Raw genomic sequence first — 14,088 nt, 5'->3', positions numbered from 1 at the left:
TACAGAAGCTTTAAGCGTGCTTTTTTCCCCACTCTTCTACTCAACAACAAAATATGTCAGATAAGATCTTTATCCTTTAGCTTTGGTCCCAGAGAAACAGGACACAAGGCACAGAAGTTCACAGCTTGACGTGCTCTCTGTAGCATTATAAAGAGCTATGAACAAGAAACACACACTTTTTCCATTATTGTTCTATGCCCACCCACATACTTGAGAGCAAAAATTAAATACTTGTGGTTGCAAGCCAGTGAGGTTTGGCTTTCAACAAATCTGGCATATAACAGAGTCTTGCATATAAAAATAATCAATATTGTAGCAATAATAAACTAAAATACATAACAAACGTTTATAAAGTGCTTCAAAAGATAAAGGCATCTATCTCCCCTCAACATTTTAGCAATAATAGTAACCTAAAATAAATAACGAAAGTATATAAAGTACTTCAAAAGATACAGGCATCTATCTACCCACCCATTTATCCAACAAATGTTTATCGGGTAATACTACATGCCAGATACTGTTTATGTTTCTGGAGAAGGCAGTGATCAGATAAAATATGTGATGCTGTGTGACTAACATTGTTGGGGAAAACAGAAATAAAACCATGAGGTTGACAGGTATTATAGAGAAAAATAACACAGGGAAGGAGATAGAAAACGTGAGACAGGAAGGGACTGTGAACAGTGCATCTGTGTGTAGTGTAGTGTAGCGTTCAGAGAAGTCTTTACTAAAGAAGAAACTTTGGAGCAGATCGGAAAGAAGTAAGGAAGGGAGTTAAGTGCATATCTGGGGAAAACACAATCCAGGATGAAGGAAGAGAAGGTGTCAAAGCCCCGAAGCATAAATGGGTTGGAGTGTTTAAGGATTAGCTAAGAGGTCTTGTAGTTGAGAGAAGTCAAATGGAGGCAGAGTGGTAGAAGGTGAATTCTAGGAGTTATGAGGGGACCAGTCATGGAAGCTACTGCAAAAGTCTGGCTTTTGCTCTGAATGCGATAGGATGTTATAGGTAGACTCTGAAGATAAGATGATATGGTCTCATTTAAATTTGAAAAAGATCATTCCACCTGCTGTTTCAAGAAAAGATTATACAGTTCAAGGGCAAAAGCAGAGATCATTTAAAAGACAGCTCTAATAATCCATGCAGAGATAATGACGGCTTGAACCAAGGGGAGAGTAATGAGAAGTAGTCAACTCTGAATAGACTTGAAGCTAGTGGCTAACCAGATTTGTAACAAAAAACAAGCAACTAGAAAAAGGCTGTCACTTCCTGAGATAGGGAGGCATGGAAGGTTGAGAATGGGGATATAAATCTGGGGAACATATATTTGTTTTTTTAATAAAGAAAATGTGTAACACAGAGAAGAAATGGTTCACAAGAACCCTGAGGAATATTTCATGTAACCTGACAAGTAAAACATCTCTTAAGGTAGAGGTAATTAGTCTCCAAAATAATGAAATTATAAGGAAACCGGTTTGGTTATTATAACCCCTCAAATATAATGGTTACAGTTTAACTTCAGACATGATTTTCTAATATTTTCCATGTGATGAAACATAAGCACAGCTGATTCAAACCTCTGTACTACGTTTGCAGAGATGTCAAGACTAATTACCAGCAACGATTCACAAAAATCTTTTCCAGGTTAACAGACTAGTAGAACAGAAGTGAATGTATTTTTTAGAATACATATGGAAATGAAATTTTGATTTCCTTGACAGTTTTTTTTTCAAGTAAACAGGTTTGAAAATACTCCTATATTAAAATATTCTTCCTGGGGCACCGGGTGGCTCAGTCCGTTAAACATCCGACTTCGGCTTAGGTCATGATCTCATAGTTGATGGATTTGAGTCCCATGTCAGGCTCCATGCTGACAGTACAAGGCCTGCTTAGGATTCTTTCTCTCCCTCTCTCTCCCCCTCCCCAACTCGTGCTCTTTCTCTCCCTCTCTGAAAATAAATATATAAACTTTTAAAAATTTAAATATTCCTTCTTACCAGGGTAAAGGTTACAGTCCATGAATGACAAATCATCAATTGCAATGTCCCCAGTGAAGCCATCTCCTATGGAAGCCTCCACCAAAATCTAAGAAAAATATAAGAAATTTGTTGATATTGTGAAGGATGTTAACTTATGGAAACTCACCATGGAAAAAAATCAGAATTTACTTAAGGAATATTTTCTTCTGAACCACTAAAAAGAAAAAGTATTTCCAATAGAATCTACTAGTAGCCATCTTGGATCTACTGATGCTTCCAAAAACAGGAAGCTCCACCCCTTCTTGGGCCCATTAGATCCATGAAGCCTATTGTGTTTCTGGTGATTTGCTGAAGTTATAACACATCGAATGTATATCTACTTCTCGAAAACTTTCAACCTTTAGTTCTAGACTTGCCATATTTTTTCAGGATCCTGTAAGTATCTGAAGGCAAATCACGGTCTCCTTTTCCCGCCTTTGCCCATGGAATTCATCTGTTTCCAAGTTTAATCTCCTCCTCGCTCAAGAAATCCAATTTGTGGCCAGAGGTACTTGCTAGAACATACATTTTTAAGACTTTAAAATTTTTCTCACATTGACCTTATTCTGTAACACTTTATGAAACTGGCTAATCGTTATTAGATCTCCTTCGGAACCACATTAATCATGGAGACCTCAGATGACATTTGTGCTGTTACAGGAGCTGCAATTCCACCAAAACTCCAGTAAAATATGAAATACTGACAAACCACTACAGTGTATGCCAGATTGTGATTAGGACTGAAATTTACTGTAATGGAATTAATCATGATAAATCATTTTAATACTTATGCAAATATGTTGCATACTGAATAGGAATCCTGCTATAATTTAATAATGAAGAACTTCAAGCAAACTCAAACTTTAAAAAAATTCTTTTCTTCCAGTATTATATGAATGTTTCTGTTTTCGTTTTTCCTCACAGATGCTATATGTAGAAGCTGACATTTTATTTCATTTTTTTTAAATTCTAAACTTCTATTCAGAGTTGTCTCACGCATTATTTATTGATGCCTCAGTTGAAGAAAAGTTTTAAAATATAAAATTACTGACCTCAAATCTCTTGACATCTTCCCCTAACTTTCTAGTCTTTCTTGAGAACTACCAGGATTTTCTCCGTAATTTGTCAGTAAGGAAATTAATCAATGTGAGAAATGTTTATGTATCTAATGGGCAAATATAACCCATCTAATATTGCCGGAGAAACATTTATTTAACAGCGCTATCCACTATCATGAATCAAAGAATATTATAGGCTGGGAAAACAAAAATGCAGAAAGAATACACAGCACAAAATCATACAATTATTCTAATAAACTAAAACCCAGCAGTCAGAGGTTGGCAGAACACACTGTAAGAAAATATTTTTGTTCTATTAAAAACAAAGACTGCAGTTGGGTAAACAATAGGAAAAAAGCATATGCAAAGACTGATTACTAACAAATTCCCTGGATCAGTATTTCTATCCCACTGCAATACAACATAAGACATTCTAACAAAGGCTCAGAAAAATGCAAGAAAATGTAAAACCTAGGGTAAATAAAAAGAAAGGCTGCCTTTGTTACACTGATGAATATAACAGCTTATTAATGAGAAAGGATAGAAAATTTATATCAAATCTCAAGGTTTAAGGAAAGTACCATTCTTATACATAAAAATATCTATAAGCTGACTTTGGGAATAAACCCACATATAACTCCACATGAGAATATGGGCTCAACTTTTCCAAAGTATTCCTTTTGTTGCCAGTATGTAGTCACAGATTTTTAAAAAGGGATTCATTGAGGGGCACCTGGTTGGCTGAGTCAGTTGAGCAGTTGAGGGTCGGATTTTGGCTCAGGTCATGATCTCACCACTGATGGGTTCAAGCCCCGCATCGTACTCTGTGCTGACAGCTCAGAGTCTGGAGCCTGCTCTGGATTCTGTGTGTACCTCTCACTTTCTGTCTCTCTCAAAAATAAATATGTATTAAAATAGGCAGTGTTCCCCCTAAATGGGTCATATATGAAGATTACAAACTTTCTCATTTGAGGGCTGTGCCAGGTAAGCAGCACCTGAGTGGAGGCTACTTGCACAAGGCTTATTTCTGGAGTTCACTGTATACTACAGGAGTAGCATTTTGATAGTGCTTGTATCACATTTAGATACCAATAAGAAGACACAAAAATCATCTGAGGCAGAAGACATTTGGGACTTGCAGTAAGATACAATGTAATCATAAATTTTACCAAAATATATTCAATTCCTGAACCCTCTAAATGTTAACATTCTTGAGAACAACAGCTTCCATTTAAAATACTACAACTGTCGGCTTGGATGTATATTTGCAATTTCAGCCTCTTTTGTATATTTAATTAAGTCAGCCATTAAAAATAAAAAGCCTACTTGATAACATACCACATCTTGAGAAAAAGTTACAAATGTTCAAGTTTAAATCTACCTTTGTCCTATATTAAATGTGGTCTTGCAAAAAGTGTGGCATGTCAGCCTAGGAAACTAGTCCTAAGAAAATAGTCACACACAGAAAAGAACAAACCCAAGTGTCTCTATTCTGGAAAATTCACTTTCATTTCTGGTGGTTTTCTCAGAGTAAACGGAAGGGTATTGAAACACAAACATTATTGTATGCAGGGTGGTATTGCCATTCTAGAAATTAGAGAAGCCACATATTACTCTTAAGTGCCATTAGTACCTTACTAAATTACTTACAGGACAATTGAAAATACCAGTTTAGTCTAAATGACCTGAATTATCTGTAGAGGCTAATTCTATTTACATTAAAACTATCGCTGGCTTGGAAATTTTGTAAAGTAATCCAGAGTGTCGAAGTTGTTCTTTTCATGGGCCGCCACATCTAGATGCTCCAACTAAAGCCAGAGTGGGCTTGTCAACTACATCACAACTTTTAGTTCTAGTATAACCAAAGATTCATAAGGGTCTAAAGACCTGCCTGAACTCGCCTGTCTCTATATTTAGGAATCTCTGAATTACTGACCAAACATTTTAAATGATCTGAAAACTACTACCATCATATATATGTGACACACAATTTAATCGTAATCTTACTAAAATATTTTCCATGGGGCACCTGGGTGGCTCAGTCGGGTAAGCGTCCGGCTTCAGCTCAGGTCATGACCTCACAGTTCGTGAGTTCGAGCCCCGCGTTAGGCTCTGTGCTGACAGCTAGCTCAGAGCCTGGAGCCTGCTTCACATTCTGTGTCTCCCTCTCTCTGACCCTCCCCTATTCCCACTGTCTCTCCCTGTCTCTCAAAAATAAATAAAAGAGCATAAAAATTTTTTTTAAATATTTTCCATTTCCTGGCACATATACATATATATGTGGATGAATTAACTCCACCTGCCACCTACTACTTTAGCCATCCCATGTTGGTAAAAAGAACAGAAAAATCAAGAATATAACAACTTTTTACTATAATGGATCTTCAAAAAGACTTGAAAGGACTTCTTCAAAATTAAAAAGTACACACACACACACACACACACACACACACACCATGAAGCATCTAGAACTCCAATGCATTGTTGATGGGTATCCAAAAAGGCACAGCCACTTGGGAAAATGGTTTGTCAGTTTCCTTTAAAATTAAACCCAAAAATAATTAATTAATTAAACATACTTCCCTATAATGTGGAAATCCGACACATAGGTATTTGTTTACCCAAGAGAAATGAAGACATACCAAACAAAAATCTGCTTACAAAGTTTACAGAAGCTTTACATGTGATTTCCAAAAGCTGAAAACAATCCAAACATCCCTCAACTGGTAAATAGTAAGGCAACTTATGGGACATCTTTACAATGGGATGCCACTCAGAAATAAAAGAAACAAACTAATTGTACATGTCACAATGGCTGTGAATCTCAAAAGTATTACACAAAGTGAGAGAAGCAGACTCAAAGGCTACATACTTGATCAATCCATTTATACAACCTTGTAGAATAGTAAGAACTATGAAGGGTGAGTGTTGCCAGGGGCTGTGTGGAGAGGGAGGTCATTGAAGACAAAAAGGAATGGGGAATCTGGGGGATGATGGATATATTGTCCTTGTTGTGGTGGTAGTTATAACTGTGTAAGTTTGCTGAAAGTCACATAACTGCTCACCTAAACGGGTGAATTTTAGTTATATATATTATACCTCAATAAACAAATAAAAACATTTATTCTTTACTTATTGCCATAAATCATTATCTTAAGCAGTATTTTCAGTTTCCTAAATTGCTAATTTCACACATGGCATTTTGCAATTAGCATATAGTAATTGCAAGAACCCAATGCATTTTTAAGTTCAGCTATGAAAATTCTCCTGCTATCCACTAATAATTTTCCAGAGAATATCTCTTTTTCCTTATGTTTCTTAGTGATGTCCACTGGTTTTCATTTACTACTTCCATAATTTAAAATGCAGAAACAATGAAAATGAAAGGCATTATAAAATTCTCTTTTCCCCTGTATTTTATAGTTGACTAAAAGCTGAAGTAGCCAAACTCCTACAAACACATTCAGACAACTCACCAATATTTTACCACATAACCAACAATTTTGGGGGCTCATATAAAGTCAGTTTAGGATCTCAAACTTTGTAGGCTAATACTTAGGGAAATAGATTCAATACAAAAAAGGTTTTCTTTTTATTTTGTTTCGTTGTGTACAGAAATAATGAATGAGGGAGAGGGGCAGAGGGAGAGCAAGAATCGTAAGCGGTTCATGCTCAGCATGAAGCCCGAGATGAGGCTTAATCCCATGCCCTTGGAATCATGACCTGAGCTGATATCATGAGTCTGATGCTCAACTGACTGAGCCACCCAGGTGCCCCCAACATAAAAAGGTTTTGAAATCATTGTTAGAGTGTTTTATATAACCTTGAAACTAATGTCTATGAAATAAAACTTATATTTTTGCCTGACAAATTTTTTGTTTCTAAATACCTTTTTTTTTATGTTTCTGGCCATATCACATACAAAAAGTATGTCTTCCAACTTGTATATTTTATATGCATGTGAAAACCATTTATCATTAAATATGAGCCACAAAAGCTCTATCTAAATTGTGTATACACTGAACACAGAAATGGATAATAAAAATTAAAGCATGGTACTAACAGATGAAATAACATACAGGGAGACAGATAAGCAGGGCAAGTGCTATAAAAGGATTCCTTAAAAAAAAATAAATAAACCTGATAATCTGACTCACCTGGGTAAGACCCTATTTGGGAAAAAAAATCATGGCAAAATTTTTTGTTAATATTTTGGCCTTTTACCATATTTCTTCTTAGCTAATGTCAGGCAGTACAATATATGGCCTGTTAAGAATTTATTCTTCTTCAATGACTGTGTGTTTTGGCATTATGCCAAGTATTTCCATGGTTACCAAAATGAATTTTTAATAAAGCCCATCCTGTTGGTTTCTCTCCATCTAGGACAGAAAAGACTAAATGAGGACAACTAGGGTGGAAGAGAGAGAGGGGATGGGGGAGGGGAAAATGGGTGATGGGCACTCAGGACACTTGCTGGGATGAGCACTCGGTGTTGTTTGTAAGCGATGAGTCACTGATGTCTACTCCTAAAGCCAAGAGCATACCATCCATACTATATGTTAGCTAACTTGATGATAAATTATATTTTAAAAATAAGAAAACGAAAGAAGAAAATTACTGATCACCATGAAGTTTTGGAATTTATTAGGTCCTTTACTCATCCATGCCACCCTTATTTCCATTTTCATAGATGATTCACATTCAGCTGCGTTTGTCATGACAGAAGGAAAATTTTAGTTTAGGAGATGACCACTTTTTATAATTAGAACCTAGATAATAAATTGAACCTTAATTTTGAGAATGTTCACATCACATAAGATAGAAACAAAAGTCTCCAGAAAAAACTGACAACACTTTATGAAGATTTTCTTAAAATAGGAAGCAAGGCAAAATGCTCCTGGGTTGAGAGTACTCATTCCAATTTTACCCTAAAGCAAATATTTCACTTTTGAAATAAAAATCTTCAAAAACAGGGTCTGAATTGGAACTTCTGACAAATCTTCGGCTACAGAGTTGCTATTGGGTACAACTATAATGACATATATATTTCTTTGTGAAGGAATTGAACGCAGCAATAATAAAGCTTAGTTTTATAATTAAAGAAAAAAACGTAACTCTGAGGCTGTCAGTTGCCATTTATTATTTAACACCTGACTGACTTCGATTCATGCCCTTGGCCTGGTTCCACAGGCATCTGAGTTTGCAATTCCTTGTGGATGTTAGGTTAAAAACCATGAAGGATCTGAGACTTTACCCTACGCTTCTCATCAACTTCAGAGAGAGAGAGGATGGGAGGAAGAGAGAAAGGATGCATTATCTGGAATTTGTGAGCAAATGTCTCAGGATAAAGGCTATTCAAATACATTCTTTACTCAGAGGCTCAACTGTAAAGAACACAAGAAATCCATGGAGAATTATCTTGCAACAGTGAAGTTGGAGGGTGCTACACTGCTGATACACTTAATTTGTGGAAGCACCCTGACTTGCCTTAATGTATGTGTAAATTAAAATGTTTACATCAGTTTGGCCTCCTTTTCTCTTATATAATACCTCATTTTGGACAATTTGGAACGAAATGGGTATCATTTGTTGTAGTCCTCCAGAAACGGCCACCCACCTGTCATTGGCCTGGCTCCTCTTCCACCCACAGAATCTTTTCCCATCAGAGCTTCTGCTGTATTGAGAGGAGAGTTTTTAAAAAAAACATCAAGGAGAGCTAATGTGGTTGAGGAAATAAGGTCATTCAAAATGTCATTCGTGTTTCTTTATTTAGATAGAATTCGTTCTGTTATTTTTGAATGAAAGAAACAGAAACCTTAAAAAAAAACCATTTCTAAGTATTTAGGTCCTAGGAAATTGATTTGCTCTCCACGGTTGTTAAAGGGTTGGCAAACGACAGAAGTTATTCTGCTATATTTCTTTCTGCATAGTTTCAGATGTACATGAGGGCCAAAATGTGGGTGAGTCCCCCCCAATATAGTTGCCTAATAAGCCTGGGTTTAAAACAGAGAAATTTTAACCAGTTTTTTTTGTATTTTTTTGACTTTATTTTTTTATTTATTTTTTAATAGTTTATTGTCAAATTAGTTTCCATATAACACCCAGTGCTTCTCCCCGCAAGTGCCCCCCCCATGCCCATCACCCCCTCCCTCCCCTTCCCCCTTCAGTCCATGGTTTGTCTCCAGTATTCAGTAGTCTCCCTTGATCTGTGTCCCTCACTCTTCCCTGCTCTCTTTCCCCCTTCCTCTCCCTATGGTCCCCTGCCAGGTCTCTCCTGTTAGACCTATGAGTGCAAACATATGGTGTCTGTCCTTCTCTGCCTGACTTATTTTGCTTAGCATGACCACCTCCTACACTGTTGGTGGGAATGTAAACTGGTGCAGCCGCTCTGGAAAACAGTGTGGAGGCTCCTCAAAAAATCATGGAAAGAGCCTAAATAATCAGTTTTAAACTAACTGGTGACTTGACACTCTACAAACCCCCCATGCTATTTTAAAGGATCCTCCGGGGACTCATACACCATGTAACCCATTTCACATCTCATCTATTATTTGAAAGAGGACAAATGGTATTCAATTTCTTCAGTCCTAAGAATTTATGGAACCTATTGGATTGGAGGTTACAAAGAAGCATTTAATTGAAAATAGTCTGGTCGATATTAGAAAAAAAGTGAAAGTTTGGAACTATTAAAAGTTCATGAAAATAGGCTTTTATCATTTAAAAATGACACAATACACATAATAAGATTTTAACAGAATACAACACAACACTGTCCTCATGACTGGTTCACACACGCCAAGTGAAATTCTCATTTAAATGTCATAGTTCTAAAATTCCTAAATCCAATTTTTTTTCCAATAATCAGGGGAATTTTTCATCCCCTATGCCACTAAAGATAATATTTAAAGGAAAATAAGTGCAGCTGTAATTTATTATTTAAATATACAACATATTTTTACAACACTAGTCATCTCTCATTCTATCTGTGTGAAAGGAGGCTCCAAATAATAACCCCTACTTCTATGTGGCAACTTAGAACGGACCCAGGCCTAAAGCAACAAACACTAGGTCACAGATTTAAACCCAAACAATTACCCTTCATTTGCCTTTTGCTTTAGTTTAATATCCTATTAATACCTACCGAGGAGTTATCGTAAATTAAAAATCTTATTTCCAGCATCAGTGTCAATATTACTTCCTCAAGAAGTCTTCACAGAAGCTCAAAAAATTTCCCTTTACAAATTTCTCATAACTTTTACTGATGTCAGTGTTTGTACACTTAAATGTATGCCTCCTTTAGGAGACTTTAAGGACAGGTTCATGAGGCTCATTGAGGAACACACAGCACCGTAAACACACTTAACAAGCACGTGAATATTTTTAAGGAAAAAGATAACTTCTAACTTCAACTAAAATGATTGACATTATTCAACGCAATCCCTATCAAAACACCAGTTGCGTTTTTACAACAAGAAAATCTAACATTTGCACGGAACCACAAAAAACCTGCAATACCCAAAGCAATCTTGAAAAAGAAGAAAGCGGGGGGAATCACACTCCTTGATTTCAAACAATACAACAAAGCTAGAGTAATCAAAACAGTATGGTACTGACACAAAAATGGACACACAGACCAACAGAACAGAATAGGGCCCAGGAATAAGGCTACACTTATACAGTCAATTAATCTTTGACGAAGGAGACAAGAATATGCAGTGGGGGAAAGACACTGTCTTCAATTAATGGTGATAGGAAAACTGGATAGATAGCTACATGTAAAATGAAACTGGACCACAATGTTATACCAAATAAAAAAATAAACTCAAATGGATTAAAGATTTGAATGTAAAACTAGAAGCCATAAAATTTCTGAAAGAGGGAATAGGCAGTAAGTTCTTTCATATTGGTCTTAGAAACATTTCTTTAGCTCTATCTTCCCTCCTCAGTCACGGGAAACAAAAGCAAAGATGAGATTATATCATACACATTGCATGGAGAAAGAAACCACCAACATAATGAAAGGGCAACCCACTGAATCAGAGAAGATATTTGCAAATGATATAGCTGATAAAGGTTGGTTAATTTCCAAACAATACTCCCTCCCCAAAAAATCTGATTAAGAAATGGGCAAAGGACCTGAATAGGCATTTCTCAGAAGATGACAAACGCATGCTCAACATACGATAGAAAAATGCTCAGTGTCACTCATCATCAGGGAAATGCAAATTGAAACAACAGTAAGATATCACGTAACACCTGTCAGAATGGCTATTGCTGAAGACAAGAAATAACCAGTGTTGGTGAGTACGTGCAGAAATCTAGGGAAATTAACCTAGTGCACTGCACTAGGAGGGAATGCAAATGATGCAGACATAATGGAAAATACAGAGATTTTTCAAAAAATTTAAAATAGAACTCCCAAAGGATTCAGTAATTCCACCTCTGAGTATTCATGTGAAGATGAAAACACTAATTCAAAAAGATATGTGCACCCCTATGTTCACTGCAGCATTATTTACAATAGCCAAGGTATGGAAGAAACTTAAGTATCCATCAATAGATAAATGGATAAGGAATATGTGGTGTGTATATGTACTTGTGGGATATTTAAAAAAATATAGATACAAAGAATAATCTGGTGGTTGCCAGAGGGGAGAAGGGTGGGGATAGGCAAAACAGGGGAAAGGGATTATTAAAAGGTACAAATTTCCAGTTATAAAATAAGACAGAAGGATGCAATGCATACCATAGAGAATATAGTTGATCATATTATAACAACTTTATACAGTGACAGACAGTAGCTAGATTTATCATGATGATCATTCTGTAGTGCATATAAATGTTGAATCCCTATGCTACACACTAGAGACAAAATATTGTATGTCAACTATACTCAAATTAAAATTATTGATGTTACTCATAATGTAATATCATATTGCCCACGTTTCACTTATCATATAAACAAAAAGGTACGATAGATATATATTGATTTGTCCTAGTATTTCATACCACATTATCTAAATTGTAGACAAATTATATTTTTTCTTTTTTACAACTCCCTATATCTTTCCCAAGTGCCAATCGGCTTCTATCTGTATTTATATAGCTTTCCTACTTTTCTCCCTTTTTCCATTTCTAATGCAGATATATCTGCATTTCCAGTTTCTTCCATTTAATCTACAGTCATTTTGGAATCATTACTTTCTTTCTGTAATAGTATACATTCCATTTGTTACGGAGATTTTATTTCTAAGTATTTTTTGGTTATCTCAGTTGCAGGAAGACTTGCAACTTTTTTTTCATCTATAATTTAAGCACTTAGCACTTGGAATCCAAAACTCTTTATTTTCTATTTAAATCAGTGAGATCCAGAGGCTTAAATAACTCACCCAGAGGTCCACAGATAGATTCTGTTGGTAAAATGATGTCCAAAATATTCACAAGAGTCTAATTCTTATTTAGTTTTAAAAATTCAGAAACTACTCAAAATTTAACTTTTCATTTTTCTTTTTCCTTTAATTAGGCTTCTAACATTTTTGTTTTGATTTTTTACTGATTAGGTAGTGACTGATAAAAGTTAAATGACAGGGGAGTCTATGAAAATAATAGAAGACCAATTTAGATATTTGTTTTCTTTAAGTTTTTTAAATGTTTATTTATTTTGAGAAACAGAGAGACAGAGAGAGATAGAACATAAGTAGGAAGAGTCAGAGGAAAAGAGAGACACAGAATCTGAAGCAGGCTCCAGGCTCTGAGCTGTCAGCACAGAGCCCGACATGGGGCTCGCACCCATGGACTGCGAGATCATGACCTCAGCCAAAGTCGGACGCTTAACCGATGGAATCACCCAGGTGCCCCGATAGTTCTTTGTATCTAGATAAATATTAATTCTGATTACAAATTTGTAACAACTAAGTATGTAGCACTGTAATACTATAAAAATAATATCTTGCAAACACGCCATACTTTAATTTTCATGGTATATTATATTCATTCCACAATTATGCTTCAAAGTCCCACCATAGATGAGACTTTCTTATATAGTATATTTCCAAAGTAAACACCTTTTCCAATTTAGATTTTAAAATATAACTTTAGTTAAGATAGTAATTGTTTTGAAGCCAATATTTTGAATTAAGTTTTTTTCTAGAAGATAATATGCCACTTACACCACAGCTTTTAAGTATTTGCTATTAGGTACATGTGCACTTTGCACTCTTCAAATTTGACTTCCTCAAAATAAAAATCTGATTTTAAAGTTATCTTTGTTGCCATTTGTGGAAATGTAAGTAATCATCCCAACTATTTATTACCAAAAAGATATTTGAGAGTATTTGGGTTGGTAAATGTAAAATAATGGGCATTATAATGTAGCTTGCAGGGGGAATCTAGCTCATCAAAATCCCTGATTTCACAGAGATCCATGCTTAGGCTAAAGTACATAATGGACCCCCCTAAACCACAGAAATACAAGAACACACATGTTGCACACTCACACAGTAACTAAACATCCCTCCCTAAATGCTTGGAAAAGTGGATAATTTTAACTACAGAGACCTAGGGTAAAATCCACACTGGATTTTACATCTTGGAAAGTCCCTGCAATCCGAGTTAAATAAAAATAAACGGCACATACCAACTTCTGACAAATTAGTATATTACTTCCCCCTTGAACACAGAGAATTCATTATCAAAGCCTCTGTGAAGGCACTTTCAGGCGGCTCTGCTGGATGGCCCTTTGTCCCAGTTCTGCCTGAGGACAATATCCAAGCACAAGTCACCTCAGCTTCATCTGATGTGAAATAAGCCTGAATTCTCGTTTGTTCGCTATTTTGTTCTTGCCCTCTGGTGGCCGGTCTCTGCCCTGGGGCTTCTTTTCAGGAGAATGAGTTAGTCTCCAGCAGTGTTTCAAATCATAATTTACTTTAGAGCACTGGGTCAGAAATCCCAGATCAATTACACCCAGGTTTTCTCCTTCATACCCAGCCGCTCCATAGCAGAAGAAAATAAGCAC

General features: G+C 36.0%; 1 protein-coding gene across 1 annotated transcript in view; it reads right to left on the bottom strand.

Annotated features, from left to right (window-relative positions):
- Positions 1–14,088, bottom strand: part of MALRD1 (MAM and LDL receptor class A domain containing 1) — a 759,741-nt gene that overhangs the window by 528,098 nt on the left and 217,555 nt on the right. The window contains exon 21 of the mRNA XM_029955581.1: positions 1,996–2,083. Coding sequence (XP_029811441.1) covers positions 1,996–2,083 — 88 coding nt within the window. The remainder of the gene's footprint in view (positions 1–1,995; positions 2,084–14,088) is intronic.

The sequence above is a fragment of the Suricata suricatta genome, chromosome 10, assembly GCF_006229205.1.
Source record: "Suricata suricatta isolate VVHF042 chromosome 10, meerkat_22Aug2017_6uvM2_HiC, whole genome shotgun sequence".
NCBI lineage: Eukaryota > Metazoa > Chordata > Mammalia > Carnivora > Herpestidae > Suricata > Suricata suricatta.
Note: the sequence above shows the minus strand (reverse complement) of the source record. Positions and strands in the feature narration are given on the sequence as shown.